General features: G+C 36.5%; 1 protein-coding gene across 6 annotated transcripts in view; it reads left to right on the top strand.

Moving 5' to 3' along the window:
• CDKL5 (cyclin dependent kinase like 5) overlaps positions 1 to 16,593 on the top strand; it is a 178,711-nt gene that overhangs the window by 69,864 nt on the left and 92,254 nt on the right. For 2 of the 6 annotated variants that reach the window (XR_006890306.1, XM_046673363.1), the window contains exons 1-2: positions 10,760 to 10,979; positions 14,357 to 14,859. The exons of 2 other annotated variants lie outside the window; for them this stretch is intronic. Coding sequence is in view for 3 of the 4 variants with exons in the window: in XM_046673363.1 (XP_046529319.1) it covers positions 14,497 to 14,859 (363 nt within the window). In the remaining variant the exon portion in view is untranslated. Of the gene's footprint in view, positions 1 to 10,759; positions 10,980 to 14,180; positions 14,860 to 16,593 lie in introns of those variants that run through there. 2 more of the 6 variants (XM_046673365.1, XM_046673364.1) reach the window with 2 other exon arrangements.

Genomic DNA, 16,593 nt, shown 5'->3' with positions numbered 1-16,593 from the left:
AATGTAGAGGTCATGTTTATAAACAGATATATCTTGCTTTTGTGAACACAGTACGGTGTTGGGCTATTCCAGGCCAAAGACCATACTTCTTAATTTACTGAAATAAATGCTGCCCAATTACAAAAGAAAGATGTAACCATACTCTCTTTTTGACAGTTTCCATTTATTGTTATATATACACATTGGCGAATATGTGAAAACTCTTAGCACTGACTGTTCAGCTATTTATGGGGCCATATGACTACTTATATTTGGAAGAAGTTCTGGTCGGACTTTACCCTGTAGATATACATTGCTGATTTGCTTTTTATTTGCATGTCTGTTTTGAAGTGCCTATGAGGAACGAGGCATGTTTTACAGCATACTTTTCTTTACAGAAGCCCAAAGTGGTCACCTGTACAATAAAGTAGGGAGAATGGAATAGAGTTGAAATAGGGAGATGCAATTAGAACTGGAGGCAGGAGAAGTGCAGCCAGATAGAGAGAGGTTGGAGGGGGAGACTAATTGAGCCTAGGACAGAGAAGTGCTGATTTGTGTACTTCCATTCCTGTGGCTGGGATTGACTTATGAGAAGTTTTTTGTTTGTTTTAAAGTAGTACGTGACATATACTCTTGAGATAGCTAATTATACAAAGCTGTGAACAATCCGGTATTGGGGTACAGCCTATTAAGTATTCAATAAATAATAAAGTTGACTTAAATTACAGAACCGAAAATGAAGGACACTGTAGAGAGCTGTTGCAGAATAGCAGGTCCCTATGGAGGGATTAAAAATGATCCCAAAGATTGTGGTGAAATGGAAAAGTATTGATATCATTTAACTGACTGAAAAACTTCAAAGAGTATTTAAGTTTGGGGGGAGAAATAATGAGTTTGGCTTTCATAATAAGGAATAAAATGGCAGCAGAATACCAAACCTGATATTAATAAATACCACACATATTGAGCATCTACCATATGCTAGGCACTCTACTAGATATATTACATTGAATCCCCACAACAACTGTATTCTTATCCCCATTTTACAGATGAGGAAACTGAGTCAGAGAGAGGTTATGTAACAGGGCCAGGGTTATGCAGCTGATAAGAGGTGGAGTCCGGCTTTGATCTGACTCCAGAAATAGCTAACTTGAGCGTGAGATGGAACTGTGAAATGACGTGAAGCTTCCAAGAGGGAGTGCAGAGCAGAGTGCAGTGCATGTTTAAAATGGTCAGATTGAAAGGAGAGGGAGGCAGGCATCTTTAAAAGCAAAGCAGAAAGGCTTTCTAAAAATGGTATTCACCAACAGTGTAAAAATTCATGAAAAGACCCACGATGATAAGGATGGAGGGTTGAGAAAAATCCATTTCGTTTAATGATGCCATTTATTAATGACCTCTTTAAGTGAAATGGTACATTGAATGCCAAATGGCAAGGAGTTAAGGAGAGAGTAGAGAAAAATCTCGATTGTGCCATTTTTCTCTTTTGAGAGTTGAGAAATTGAGATTGAGAGTGGTAGGAACTAGAGTAGATTTGATTAAATATTTACTAGTCAAGAATACCCATATTTCCCCCTACTGAAAGACATTCTTTGGCTATTTATTATGCTTAATATTCACAATTTGTCTTTGCTACAAGTCTTCATTTTTAGCAAGCATTATACATTTTGAATTAGTGATTCCTTTTTTCTTTTTCAGATGAATTTTATTTTTCCACCAAAAGCTGAATGATCATTTGGTTACTTTTTTTTTCTTTAAACCAAACTATTTTAAGAAGATACTTGTGGAAAAGTCGATGAACCATCACCAATATAACAGATTACTTATAGTCTGCCATCTAAAACCACACAGTTATTTTCTACTAAAACAGAATAGCTTTTATTTTTTCAGGGTTTTTTTTCCCACATTAAATAAAACAAATGTTTTTATTTAAGTTTTAGTTTTAAGTTTTACATGTGAATTAAGTTTTTAAAACAAGACTTAAAGAGATGAGTCAACAATGAGAAACTGAATATATGGGATTAATTATATTATTTACTTCATCATTACTTTCCTTATTTAAAAATAAGATGTGGGTTCTTGCTTTTTGTGTGCAAAATTTTTAGCATTTGAAGGAAATTATAGAGAGTTTTGGGGTTTTTAATAAAGATTATAAGAAGCTAGATAATTCAATATTAATTATTTCATCATAATCATTTTTTTTAGTAATTACTGTCTCCTAAATGACATTAATTTACTGCAGGTAATGGAGATTAATAAGATGCCAGTGTTAAACTGGACTTCAGGTCAGGAACAAAGACAGTAGGAATCAAGTAGTCAAGGAAAACATCTCTTACCGAGGCACTCATAGAAACGTTACTTCTGTGTGGTTTCCTCTCTTGACCTGGTTTTTCTTGCTGATCCAGTTAATTGTTGAACAGTCTCTGGAACACTACAAAAGTCTCACTAAAATCATACTTCTTTGTATTATAATATTTTGTATATCCAATTCTGCTAATCTATTGATAGAGGAAGAATACCCATGTTTCTGTTGTCTTGTTTTCAATAAAAGATATAATGGCTTATGTGTCAATTTCCAGGTGAGTCTGAGTTCTTTAGAACTAGAAGAATTTTGGGCTTTTGCAGGCTTTCTGGTTGCCTTTATCCTCATCATCCTAGTCTGAATTTGTTTTTTAGTAAATGAGATAAGGGAATAGTCATGTTAGAACTAGCTAGTACCAGCTCTGCATTGTCTCTACAGAAGACTTTACCTCATTCATCCTTTTTGCAGTGACTCAGTTTCTAAATGATCATCCCTCCCTTTCCCCAGTCTAGAGGAGGAGTTGGCTGGGGCACCAGATGGACTTTAAAGTCTCCTCCTTTTCTTCTAATCATAAAAACAGAATTAGTTCAAAGAAGAAACTATTCTTTATACAGCTTTTGAAGATGAGTAATTTCATTAGTCTCTGAGAAATGTCTGTGCTTAAGGGATTTATACTAATAGCTCTTTAATGCAACTTTTCTTCAAAACTCCAAGAGCAAAAATGAGTGTGAATAATTTTTCTACACAGGCCTGAAATAAATATTCACGGATAAGATAAGAAAAGGAACTGATTAACAAATGCCCATATAGTGGACACTTTTAAGTAAAGTATAACTGTTTATCAAGTGTTGAAATCAGTGACTGGAAAGTAGCACACAATGCTCTATTTCTATATAAAAAGAAATCCAAAAACAGAAAAAGAAACCCAACCCTGAAATACTATTAGAAGCTATAATTCATATTCTACAATGATTTTGAGCTTTACTATTTCTTAATTTAAACGTTTGTTTCATATGTTAAAGCATTTTAATTTAAAAAGTCAAATTAAAAATTTTTTTCTACCTCCTGTACTTAAAGCACTATATTCTAGGCATGGAATTATAAAGTAAAGTTCAACCAAATATCTGTTTAAGAAAAACCTATTGAGTGCCTACAAAATGTCAGACACTCTACTAGACACTGGCTCTGCAAAAATCAGTAAGATGTAATTCCTATTTTTGAGGAATTTAGTTTAGCATGTATAAATTAACAAATATAAGATCATGTTTTCTTTTGTCAGGAAACTTAAAATGTAGTTTGGAAGAGGTAAATCTGAGAGAAGACTGTAGTTGAAATGGTAGTGTGAAACCTTCTTTCTCATTTTTTTCAATAAATTCTCTATTAAAGACTGCTTAGGAAAAAAACTCGTGTTAGTAGTAAAGAAAAAAGAGAAGAAGAAATAAGCATTTCCCAGAACCCCGTAAGAGAACTACCACACAGGTGGGAATAGAATTAGGAGGTAGCACTATTAGCTGATGATGGCTGAATGAGAATGGGGTAGTGAGAACCTTTCTTCACCTCTGAGTGTCAGGGGACCTGGGACCGTAGGTACAGTGTCAATGGATTGTAGAACCTTCCCCAAATGGCACAGCTGACACTTGATCCCTATGGCCCAGGGCATTTCCTTTAAGACTACCATATTACGTGGGCAGGAGAGCCTGCCCTGACATTGTAGATCTGGAGTGGGCAAGCTACTGCCTATGGGCCAAATTTGGCTCGCCGCCCATTTTATAAAGTTTTATTGGAACACAGCCACACTCATTCATTTACGTATTATCCTATGGTTGCTTTGGCACTAAAATGACAGAGTTGAGTAGTTGCAACAGAGACTGTATGACATACAAAGCCTAAAATATTTATTTTGTGGCCCTTAACAGAAAAAGTTTGCTAATTTCTGACGTTGAGCAAGCCATGACTAGGAGAATATGGTGGAAACAGCATAGTGGCCTCAGTGGACCAACAATCTCAATTTCTATTTGTCTCTTTGCCCTTGGTGCACTTGGAGCCTGAGGAATGGAGTTAATAAAGTGTGGGACTTCCACTGAAAATTACTTTCCTTTGAGCTGGACTTGGGTAAATCCTTTGAATGGCTGGAAATTTTTTTGGTTACCTCTTTCACATATCAATTGTCAGAACAGAGAAGTAGCCTTTGCACGGGACTGGGCATACAGAGACACATACAATCTGTTCACCTTGACTATGTTTTGTCACTGGCCTGAATAAGTCTCTTTTCATCCAAAGATGAGTGCAAAGAAGAAAACAGTCTCCGTGAGACTATGAAAGCTTACTTGAGTTCAAGAGAAGAACGTTCTCAAAAATGTGAAGAGTAAAATTCTTTGGAGACAAAGAACTTGAGATATCTTCCTAATGTAATTCAAGTGGACATAAATGAGAAGTTAAGAGGAAAGAGTAATAATTTGTGTTTCAGTACCTCTTAACTTCTAGGCATTCTGCTAGGTGCTTTAGTTTTGTTACTCTTTAAATCCTCATAACAACTATAAAAGAATTATCTTCCTTTTACATGGAGGAAACTAATGCACAAATAGGTTAATTTTCTGAAGGCCATATAAGTTAGTAGGTGGTAGAGCCAGGAATTGAGCCACATTTTAGACTCCTCTTTTTTTTTTAAATGAGGTAAAATTCACATAATATAAAACCAACCGTTTTCAAGTGTACAATTCACTGGCATTTAGTACATTCACAGTGTTGTACAATCACTACCTCTATCAAGTTCCAAAACATTTTCATCTCCCCGAAAGAAACCCTGTACCCATTAAGTGCTCACTCCCTGTTTCTCCCTCTCCCTTTCCCTGGCAACCACCAATCTGCTTTCTGTGTCTATGGATTTACTTATTCTGAATATTTCATCTAAGTGAACTCATATACAATATGTGACCTTTTGAGTTTGACTTCTTTCACTCAGCATAATGCTTTTGAGATTCATCCACGTTGTAGCCTGTATCAGTACTTTGTTCGTTTTTATGACTGAATAATATTCCATTGTATGCCGATACCACATTTTGTTTATCCACTCATCTGTCAGTGGATGTTTGTATTGTTTCTACCTTTTGACTATAGTGAATAGTGTTGTGAACTTTCATGTACAAATTGGTGTCCTTGTTTTCAGTTCTTTTTGGGTATATACCTAGGAGTGGAAATGCTAAGTAATATGGGAATTCTATGTTTAACTTTTTGAGGAACCTCAACACTGCTTTCCACAGTGGCTGTACCATTTTACATTACTGCCAGCGATGTACAAGGGTTCCAATTTCTCCACATCCTTGCCAACACTTGTTTCCTTATTTTTTTTTTAATTGTAGCCATCCTAGTGGATGTAAAATTTCACATTGTGGTTTTGATTTGCATGACACTAACAATTAGTGATGAGCATCTTTTCATGTGCTCATTGGCCATTTATGTATCTTTTTTTTAGAAAAATGTCTATTCAAGTCCTTTGCCACTTTTTAATTGAGTTTCAACCATTTGATGAAAAGACTTCTTTCTCCATTGGATTGCCTCTGCTTCTTTGTCAAAGATCAACTGTGTTTGTGTTGAGTCTGTTTGGGGGCTCTCTGTTATTCTGTCCCATTGATCTGTGTGTCTGTTCTTCACCAGTACCCTACTTTCTTGATTACTGTAGCTTTATAGTAAGTCTTAAAGTCAGATAGCGTCAGTCGTCCGATTTTGTTTGTCCTTTTCAGAACTGTGTTGGCTATTCTGGATCTTTCGTGTTTCCATATTATCTTTAAAATCAATTTGTTGATATCCACAAAATAGCTTCCCAGGATTGGGATCACATTGAATCTGTAGATCAAGTTGAGAAGAATTGACACCTTAACTATATTGAGTCTTCCAATCTGTGAACACAGAGTATCTCTCCATTTATTTAGATCTTTGATTTCTTTCAACAGAGTTATGTAGTTCTTTGCATACAGATCTTGGAAATATTTTGTTAGATTAGTACTTCCTTTTTTTTCTTTTGGTGATAATGTAAATGGTATTGTTTTTAATTTTAATTTCCAATTGTTCAGTGCTGATACAAAGGAAAGTGATTGTCTTTTATATATTAACCTTGCATCCTGTTACCTTTCTAGAATTCCTTATTAGTTCCAGGAGTTTTTTTGGGTAGATTCTTTGAGATTTTCTCTGCAGACAATCATGTTGTCTGTGAACAAAATAGTTTTATTTCTTCTTTCCCAATCTGTATATCTTTTCTTGTCTTATTGTATTAGTTATGGCTTTCAGTACAATGTTGGATACAAATGGTGGGAGGGGACATTCTTGTCTTGTTCCTGAGCCTAGTGGGAAGGCATGCAGTTTCTCACCATTAAGTGTGATGTTAGCTGTAGGTTTTTTGTAGATGTCCTTTACCAAGTTGATAAAATTCTCTCTATTCCTAGATTTTTGAGAGTTTTTATCACAAATGGGTGTTGAATTTTGTTAAATACTTTTCTATATCAAGTGATATGATCATGTGCTGTTTCTACTTTAGTCTGTTGATAGTGGTAGATTACATGAATTGATTTTAGAAAATCCCACTTGGTCATGTTGTAAAATTCTTTTTATACACCGCTGAATTTGATTTGCTAATATTTGTTGAGGATTTCTACATCTATGTTCAAGAGAGATATTCATCTGTAGTTTGCCTGTCTTTTAATGTCTTTATCGGATTTTGATATTAGGGTGATACTGGCTTCATAGAGTGAGTTAGGAAGTATTCCTCTGCTTCTATTTTCTGGAAAAGATTGTAGAGAATTGGTATAATTTCTTCCCTTAAATGTGTGGTAGCATTCACCAGTGAAACCTTCTGGGTTTGGGACTTCTTTTTTGGAAGGTTATTAATTATTGATTGTCTTCCATAGATATAGGCCTATTTAGATTGTCTATTATTCCTTGTGTAAATTTTGGTAGTTTGTGTCTTTCAAGGAATTGGTCGATTTGTCTAAGTTATCAAGTTTTTAGGCATAGATTTGTTCATAATTTTCCTTTATTATAAATCTTTTTAATGTCCGTGTGATAGTGATGACTCTTCCTTTACTTCTAATATTAATAATTTGTGTTTCTATTTTCTTGATTAGCCTTGCTAGAGGTTTGTCAATTTTATTGATCCTTTCAAAGAAGCAGCTTTTGTTTTCATTCATTTTCACTATTGAGTTCCTTTTATCACTATAATTTTTATTATTCTTTTCTTTTCCTTGCTTTAGACTTAAGTTGTCCTTGGTCTTATTTGCTAAGATAGAAGCTTAGGTTATTGATTTTGGGTTTGTTTCCTTTTCTACTATATGCATTTCGTGCTATAAACTTTTCTTTAAGCACTGTTTTCGCAGCATCACACATTTTGATTTGCATTTTCATTTAGTTCAAAATATTTTAAAATTCCTCTTGAGATTTCTTTTTTGACCTGTGTGTTATTTAGAAGTGTATTGTTTAATCTTTAAATATTTTGAGATTTTCCAGCTATCTTTTTGTTGATTTCTAGTTTAATTCCTAGTTTTAATTTCTAGTTTAATAGTGGTATGAAAGTAAACTTTGTATGGTTTTTATTATTTAAAATTTGTTCAGTTGTGTTTTGTTGCCCAGAATTTGGTCTATCTTGATGAATGTCCCGTGTGAGCTTGAAAAGAATATGTATTCTGTTGTTCTTGGGTAAAGTATTATGTAAATGTCAAGTAGATCCAGTTGATTGATGGTGTGTTCAATTCACCTATATCCTTACTCGTTTTTTTCCTGCTGGATCTGTCAGTTACTGAAAGGGGGGTGTTGAAGTCTCCAACTATAATAGTGGATTTGTCTATTTCTCTTTGCAGGTCTATCATTGTTAGCCTCATGTATTTTGATGCTCTCTTGTTTGGTGCATGTATATTAAGGATTGTTATATCTTCTTGGAGAATGTATCATTTTGTAATTCCCCTCTTTATCCCTGATGATTTTATTTGTTCCGAAATCTGCTTTGTCTAAAGTTGATATAGCAACTCCAGCTTTCTTTTGATTAATGTTAACATGGTATATCTTTCTCCATCCCTTTGCTTTTAACCTATCTGTATCTTTATATTTAAAGTGGGTTTTTATTTTTATTTATTTATTTATTTATTTTTGAGGAAGATTAGCCCTGAGCTAACTGCTGCCAATCCTCCTCTTTTTGCTGAGGAAGACTGGCCCTGAGCTAACATCCATGCCCATCTTCCTCTACTTTATACATGGGACGCCTACCACAACATGGCTTTTGCCAAGCTGTGCCGTGTCTGCATCCAGGATCCGAACCGTTGAACCCCGGGCTGCCGAGAAGCAGAATGTGCGAACTTAACCGCTGTGCCACCGGGCCGGCCCCTAAAGTGGGTTTTTAAAATCCACCCTGATAATCTCTTTTAATTGGTGTATATAGGCTATTTACATTTGAAGTGATTATTAACATATTTGCATTAATAGGAGCCATGTTTGTAACTTTTCTATTTGTTATATTTTTTCTTTTTTAACAAAAATAGTCCCCTCTTTTTCTGCCTTCTCTGATTTTGCTTGACCATTTTATATGATTCTGTTTTCTCTCCTGTCTTAGCATATCCATTGTACTTCATTTAAAAAAAGTTTTTGGTTGTTGCCCTAGAATTTGCAGTATACATTTATAACTTATCTAAGTCCCCTATCAGATAACTTTATTCCACCTCCTGGGTAGTACAGGGACCCTGTACCAGAATTTTCCTAATTCCTCCCTCTCATCCCTTGTAACATTGCTGTCATTCACTTCACTTATCCATATGCTATAATCAGTGAATACATTTCTACTATTATTTTAGAACAGTTATCTATGAAGAATGGGAAAAATAGATTTTATTTTACCCTCATTTATTCCTTTTCCAATTCTCTTCCTTTCTCTGTGTGGATCTGACTTTCTGACCTATATCATTTTCCTTCTCTCTGAAGAACTTTTTAAAACAGTTTTTACTAGGCAGGTCTAATGATGACACGTTTACTCAGTTTTGGTTTATCTGACAAAGTCTTTATTTCTTCTTCACTTTTGAGGAATAATTTCTCTGAATATCTTCTAGGTCAGTGGTTTTTTTCTTTCAACCCTTTAAATATTTTACTTCATGGCTTCTGACAAGAAGTCGGATGTACTTGTTGTGCTTGTTCTCTATAGGTAAAGTGTTTTTTTTCCCCTCTGACTTCTTTCATGATATTCTCTTTGTGTTTGGTTTTCTGTAGTTTGAATGTGATGTGTTTAGGTGTAGGTTTTTTGGTATTTATCCTGCTTGGTGTTCTCTGAGCTTCCTGGATGTGTGGTTTGATGTCTGTTATTAATTTTGGAAGATTCTCAGCCATTATTCCTTCAAATATTTCTTTTCCTACATCTCATTCTTCTCCTTCTGGTGTTCTAGTTATACCTTTTATAATTGTCCCATTGTTCTTGGGTAATCTGATCTGTTTTTTTAAATTCTTTTTTCTCTTTGCATTTTAGTTTGAGAGATTTCTATTGACATAGCTTTAAGCTCACTGATTCTTTCCTCAGCCATGGCCAATCTACTGATGAGTCTATTAAAGGCATTATTCATTTTTGTCATAGTGTTTTTGATTTCTAGCATTTTCTTTTAATTCTTCCTTAGAGTTGTGAATGCTTACATTACTCACCTGTTCTTGCATGTTGTCTACTACATTAGAGCTCTTAACATAGTACTCATAGTTATTTTAAATTCCCTATCTGAAATTATCCCTGATAATCTCCAAATCTGTGCCATATCTGAGTCTGGTTCTGATGCTTTCTTTGTCTCCTCAGACTGTGTTTTTTCTTGCCTTTGAGCATGCTTTTTAATGTTTTTTAAAAGTTAGTATATATTGGAACTGTGGTAAATAGGCTTTTAGTGTAATATTTTATGTTAATTGGCTAGGAGCTGGGCTGTGTTTAATGTTCATTGTAGGTGTAGGTGCCAGAGGCTTCAGTTTCCTCTAGTGTCTTTCTTTTGTTTATTTTTCACTCCCATTGTCTTTGGGTTTTCCTACCTATGAACTTCTTTTTAAATAGAGTCTGTTTCTTGCAACTCTTTCAGTTGTAATCCACTGTTACTGTACTGGAACCCTGGTGACATAGTGGTAGAGTGTGGGGAAGGGGAAGTGTTTTATAATCTTAGGACCAAATCTTAGTCTTTTGGTGGGCCTCAGCCCTGGGCTGCATGCAACCTTCAGAAATATTTCTTAGCCGTTTTTCCTCTCTTCCTTTTAGATGAAACAAGAAGGCTAGAGGGGGCTGTAGTTGTCTTATTTCTCCTCTCCCAGGAGTACATATAAGGCTCTGGTTAGTGTTTGGTGCATTGGCTTTTGTTATGGAGAACATTCTGGGCTTATTTCAAAACTGTTACATTTTCCCTGGGCATATTTCAAAATGGTTACTTTCCCCTTCCTCTTATCCAAAAGGGAGAAGATTTTTATTGGATCTTCACCCTGGGCGTATTTCAGAGTTGTTACATTTCTCTTGCTCTTACCCAAAAGAGGAGGAGATTGTTCTTGGATCTTCACAGTCATAACCTGGTGAGGTTCCTGGAGGTAAAGCCACGAGAGCGTGGAGGCTGTCCTAAGACTAGGCCCCCAGGACTTCTTACTCTCAAGCTTTTGTTAAAATTACCATTTAAGTTTTCTTACTAGTGTTTCACTCCAGCAGCTTCTGCTCCAGGTAAGCTGATCTTGAATGTGATTCTCTGTATTTGCCCGTCTCTCCAGATTTTAGGAGTTCAGTTTGCCCTTTGTCTTCAATTCTCTGATAAGCCTAAGAAAAGTTTTTGATTTCCAGTTTGTTCAGGTTTTTTCTTGCTGTGGAGAAAGCAGTAACAATATCTAAGCACTTTTACATGTTAGAACTGAAACATGAAATCTCACATTTATATATATATATATATATATATATATATATATATATTTTAAAGATTTTATTTTTTTCCTTTTTCTCCCCAAAGCCCCCCGGTACATAGTTGTATATTCTTTGCTGTGGGTTCTTCTAGTTGTGGCATGTGGGATGCTGCCTCAGCGTGGTTTGATGAGCAGTGCCATGTCCGTGCCCAGGATTCGAACCAATGAAACACTGGGCCGCCTGCAGCGGAGTGCGCAAACTTAATCACTCGGCCATGGGGCCAGCCCCTTACATTTATATTTTAAAACTGGAAATATCTTGTCCAGTTTAAAAATAATCTTCAGCAAGAGGCTTTTAATTTTCCTATGAACCATTTGCTTAGCCGAGATGACTCATTCTCAGTTGTTTTTATCCCTTTGAATCTCAGATCTATATATTTTCAAAGTGCTTAGTAAGAACTTTTTCAGAACAAAATATTTGAAAAACTTAAGAACTTCATGTAATTCTAGAAAATTGCTAATAACTTTATCCTAAATTAACTAGAATTATTGATTTTCTTTTCCCCTTACAGCACTGTTTTTTGTTGTATCAGATACCTTCTATCAACCATACTAAAGTAGTTTCAGGATTATTTTCTTTAACCTTCACTTGTTATTATTTTCTCCCACTTGTTTTTGAAGAAATAACTTAATTTTCTAAGGCACTTTGACATCTCTGGAGACTAAACTCTGTTTAAATTTGAAAAACTAATAAGAATAAATGCCTAACTCTTATGTTGCCAATGGTTTATTTTCAATTAACCTTGAAGAATGTATTAATTATAAACTATAGATCTCAGTGACTTTAGCTTAATAGGATTGCTTTCAGAATCTGTGTGATAGAGAACAATTTGGTGAAAATGTGTTATTTAAGTAACAGAGAAACTACTGTGTGTACTTTAAAGCCTTATAATTTGATTACTTGCAAAAAAAATTACATTTTGGGAGCCTTCAGTTTCTATCCTTGAAGATAGATGTAACCAATTCAGTCACTTGAGACTTTGTAAATTCCATTAACCTTGCCCTTTTTTTAGGTTTCATTTTGTTTTATTTTTCTCACTGAATCTACTGTGAGGAATAGCCATTAAATCAAGAAACAAACTAGTTGCATGGTATTTAAGATTGCTTATTAGTTGGCAAATTCATATTATGTTTATTTTAAGAAATATTTTTCTCTTTTAGTTTTCCTAATTATTTAAAATGAATAGCTATCTTTGGGAATTAAAGATTTTGGGGATTTTTTGAAGAGAGAGAACTAAGATATTAAATATGTGTTATCTTAATATACTAAATAAAGTTTGTTTTAAAAAATGATGAGTCAGTGCTGTATTGAAATGATTTGGTTGAAAATAACTACTTTTTGCTATGTGGTAATCAATTAGCTGTGATCCCTTTTTAAGGTAAGATCCATTTGTCTAACATGCTCTGAATTAGAGGCAGAAACCTTTCCCCAGGCTTTTGCTTAGAGACATTTCTTGTAAAGAAATAGGGCTGTCCGGGGAGGAAATGGAGAAAGAATAGCAGGTCTGCAGCAGTGGCACAGTTACGTGTTATGTCGCAGGCCAGATTCCACCCGCCCTCAATATATTAGTGAGTGATATCAGTGTTGCTCCTCCTGAAATTTAAAAAAATAAGCCTCTTGATATATTATAACAGTATCCTAGAAGAAACCCACAAGAATGAACACAGTGTATCAGTAGTTTAGTCTTAACAAGAAAAGTTTCCATGTGCTAACGATTCAACTGAAGATAATGGTTCACATTCAGTAAATAAGTATGTAAATTGAGGCCCCTGTTGTCAGGGACCTGACTTCTAATCCCCAGATAAGGAGGGAGCAGCAGCTCCTTTTTTTGTCCTGATCTTGGTTCTTCCTGCTAACTGGGATGGCACCTATCTTTTCAAAATGCCCCCTCATTCATCACAGCAGTCAGCATCACAGCAGCAGTACTGATCACCTGTTCCCCCCACCAGAGACTCTCAGGACGAGCCCCATGATTCCTGACATCCTCTTTTACATTTTGTCACCACCAAAACTCACTGCACGGAACCCTCATCCCTGTACTTCTCTGTACATCCTTCAATTGCATCCCGTTTCTTCTCCCAACCTTCCCACTGTTCGCTCGAGCTGCTACTGTTCCCTGAACTGCCGTTAGAAATTTCTCCCATGGCCTCAGTCTTGCTCCAGACTCACAGTATAATCTTGCTTTCTTCTGGGCTTCTTGGCTGCTGTCAAGCAGATGCTTAAGGTAACCCCCTCCGGCACCAGTTGGCTACCTCTGCCTCTACCTGGTAACCATGCTGCTGCCCTTGAGCTCCTGGAGTACAGTGGGTTCTTGTCCCTTCGGATTGTTGCCCATGCTGCTTCCTTCACATGCAGTGGTTTTTCCAGTCTTCGCCTGGCTGACTCTATACAGTCTGATTTGGGTTTCCTTACGTTATCCTCTGTCAGTACCTGTTTGTTTCCTTCTTAGGACTTATTTAAATTTGCAATTGTATATTCACTTACTCACTTAGCCTTTTGCACGGATTCTAAGATATGCATTTCTCCCCACATTTCTGAAATTGGGGCACAACTTATAGTGGGTGCCTTGATTGCTTTCTGAATGGTAAGTAAAATAATGGTGTATCTTACAATCAGTTGTGTCTGAGAATTAATAAAATACTGTACTTTTAATTATCTGTCTCCCTCAGTTGAATTCTATTTTACTCATCAGTAGGAATCAGTGCCCAGTACAGTACCTTGCACCTAGTAGGCGCTGAATAGATAATGCTCGAATGAACGTCATTACCTATTTGGGAATGATGGCCCTAATATGTCTGAAGATAAACCAGTCAATACTTGCATGTGAATTTTTAATTCAGTTTCTGTGTTTGAGTCTTTATCTTTGAAGATTACTTTATTCTGGAATTGAAGGAGACCTTTAGATGTGTCTATTTTGTTCCCACATTTATGTAACTTTTCCCATTATTGGTATATGTACATCCTTATTTAGAAGTATATACTCACCGTGTGTGAAATGAATCCACATAAGCTTTTATCAGATATCAGCAGTTGTCTTTCATGAGGGGGAAGAGTGAGGAAGGTATCAAAGAATAGCAGACTTGTGAACTTGAGACAGTTTTGAGTGCTTGAACTTACTCTTTCATTTTACTTCATCCTCCAAGGAGTGCAATCACTTGGCGTGCCTACTTCACTTCTTTTAAGCGAAAGAACAGCAAACAGGCAACATGAGTGATTGAGTGCCTTGAGTGCCTTAGGCCAACTCCACGACAAGGTTCAAACTTACTCTACCACTGGAGGGAAGATGTGGCTCTCAGTCATTTTCATTTTTCGAATCCTGCTCCTGGGGACAGCAGTTGAGTCAGCCTGGGATGATGAGCAGTTTGGCTTTCGTTGTAACACTCAACAGCCTGGTTGTGAAAATGTCTGTTATGATAAGTCCTTTCCAATCTCTCACGTGTGCTTCTGGGTCCTGCAGATCATATTTGTGTCTGTCCCCACACTCTTGTACCTAGCGCATGTGTTCTATGTGATGCGAAAAGAAGAGAAGTTGAACAAGAAAGAGGAGGAACACAAAGTTGCCCAAACCAATGGTGTCAACGTGGAGATGCGCTTGCAGGAGATCGAAATCAAGAAGATGAAGTATGGCATTGAAGAACACGGCAAGGTGAAAGTCAGGGGGGGCTTGCTGCGAACCTATACCATCAGTATCTTCTTCAGGTCTCTCTTTGAGGTGGCGTTCCTGCTGATCCAGTGGTACCTCTATGGATTCAGCCTGAATGCAATTTACACTTGCAAACGAGACCCCTGCCCACATCAGGTGGACTGCTTCCTCTCTCGCCCCACAGAGAAAAGCATCTTTACCCTCTTCATGCTGGTGGTGTCCTTGGTGTCTCTTGCCTTGAACATCATCGAGCTATTCTGTGTCTTATTCAAGGGCATTAAGGACCGTTCAAAGGATCTGGAAAGTGAGACTTACCACAATACATCTGCTCTGCAGAGCCCTTCCAATGGCTCCTCATCAACTGCTCCTCTCTCTACCACGTCCCCTCCTAGGGACAAGCTGGTTCTTGGAGACAGAAACAGTTCTTCCTGCCGCAATTACAGCAAACAAGGAAGTGAGCAAAACCGTGCTAATTACAATGCATAGCAAGATTGAATGGGGCTGGCAGGAAGCACCCCTCTAGCTCACACGCACAACCTTTGATTTCCTTCCTGATAAGCAGAATTCTAAAATAACCTGGCTACTGGCACTAGCCATTGTAGACCAGCAGCCCTTCTGTAGAGCCAGCAGTCATGCCAGCAGCAGCTTAATGATGTAGAGATCTAGACACATGCTTGAAAGCATTACAGTTCTGCTCAATTGTTAAAGAAAAGGAAGGTGCAGTAGAAAGTATACTTTTGTTCCAGTGGAGATGGTACTCAACAACCTCAGTCTTAAGGCCTAGCAGGCTAAAGACATTAGACTACCAGGGTTCTTTTGGGGTGTCTGGGATAGGAGGGTGAAAAGAGAGGGATTAATGGAGGCACATGTTGGTATTTAAAGTGGTTGACTCAAAGGATTTACATCTAAATAAAAGTTGTATTAGGTGAGACGTAAGTAAGGACTTTTTCTCCAGTACTCCCCTAGAATGGTTCAGCGTTTGTGAAAGAGTGATAGATATTTGCCATGTATTGGTACAAACAGATTCAGTATAAACTCGAGAACATAGATTTTAAGATGACACATACACAGTGTTCACATTTGAGCCTTTCTCGTGGATTTGTGATGTGGGCCATATGATGTTTACATTACACAATTCCTACTGTGAAAGTAAAGCACCGTTTTTCTTTTTCCTAATCCCCCCATCCCATGTATCCCATTAGGGATACTGGTCCTGTTCATTATTTTTGCTCTTTTGTAGAAAGATGTCATGAATGATTTCTTTTTTCTGAACTGTAACCATTGATGCCTGAATGATAGAATTTTAGTACTGTAAACAGCACTCATTAATGTGAGAAACTTAAAAGAAATGCTTACAGAGTTGGACCATTAAATGTTCTTACATGAATTTTGCAGTGACTGATAGTTCTTGGTTTTATCCTACTTAATAAACCTTACTTAATAAACATTATTTCAGAACTTACATTCTGTTATGAGTTTGGCAGTCTGTCTTTTGGGGGTGACCAGCATTTTTGATGTTTGTACTAAGATTTTGTTTGGAATGCAAGAGAGGTTGAAAGAAGTTTGAGTGTTACCCATGTAATTAATTTGTTTGAAATACATACCATACTAAAGAAATCTAACCATTTCTTCAAATGCCGTCTTTAAAGCTGATCGCAGAAGCTTGGTGAAAATGCCAAACTTAATACTTTGTTCTTGCATGACAGCTACATAAGCAATTTTATACACTAATTAGTT

This window comes from Equus quagga, chromosome 10 (assembly GCF_021613505.1).
Source record: "Equus quagga isolate Etosha38 chromosome 10, UCLA_HA_Equagga_1.0, whole genome shotgun sequence".
Classification (NCBI taxonomy): Eukaryota; Metazoa; Chordata; class Mammalia; order Perissodactyla; family Equidae; genus Equus; species Equus quagga.
Note: the sequence above shows the minus strand (reverse complement) of the source record. Positions and strands in the feature narration are given on the sequence as shown.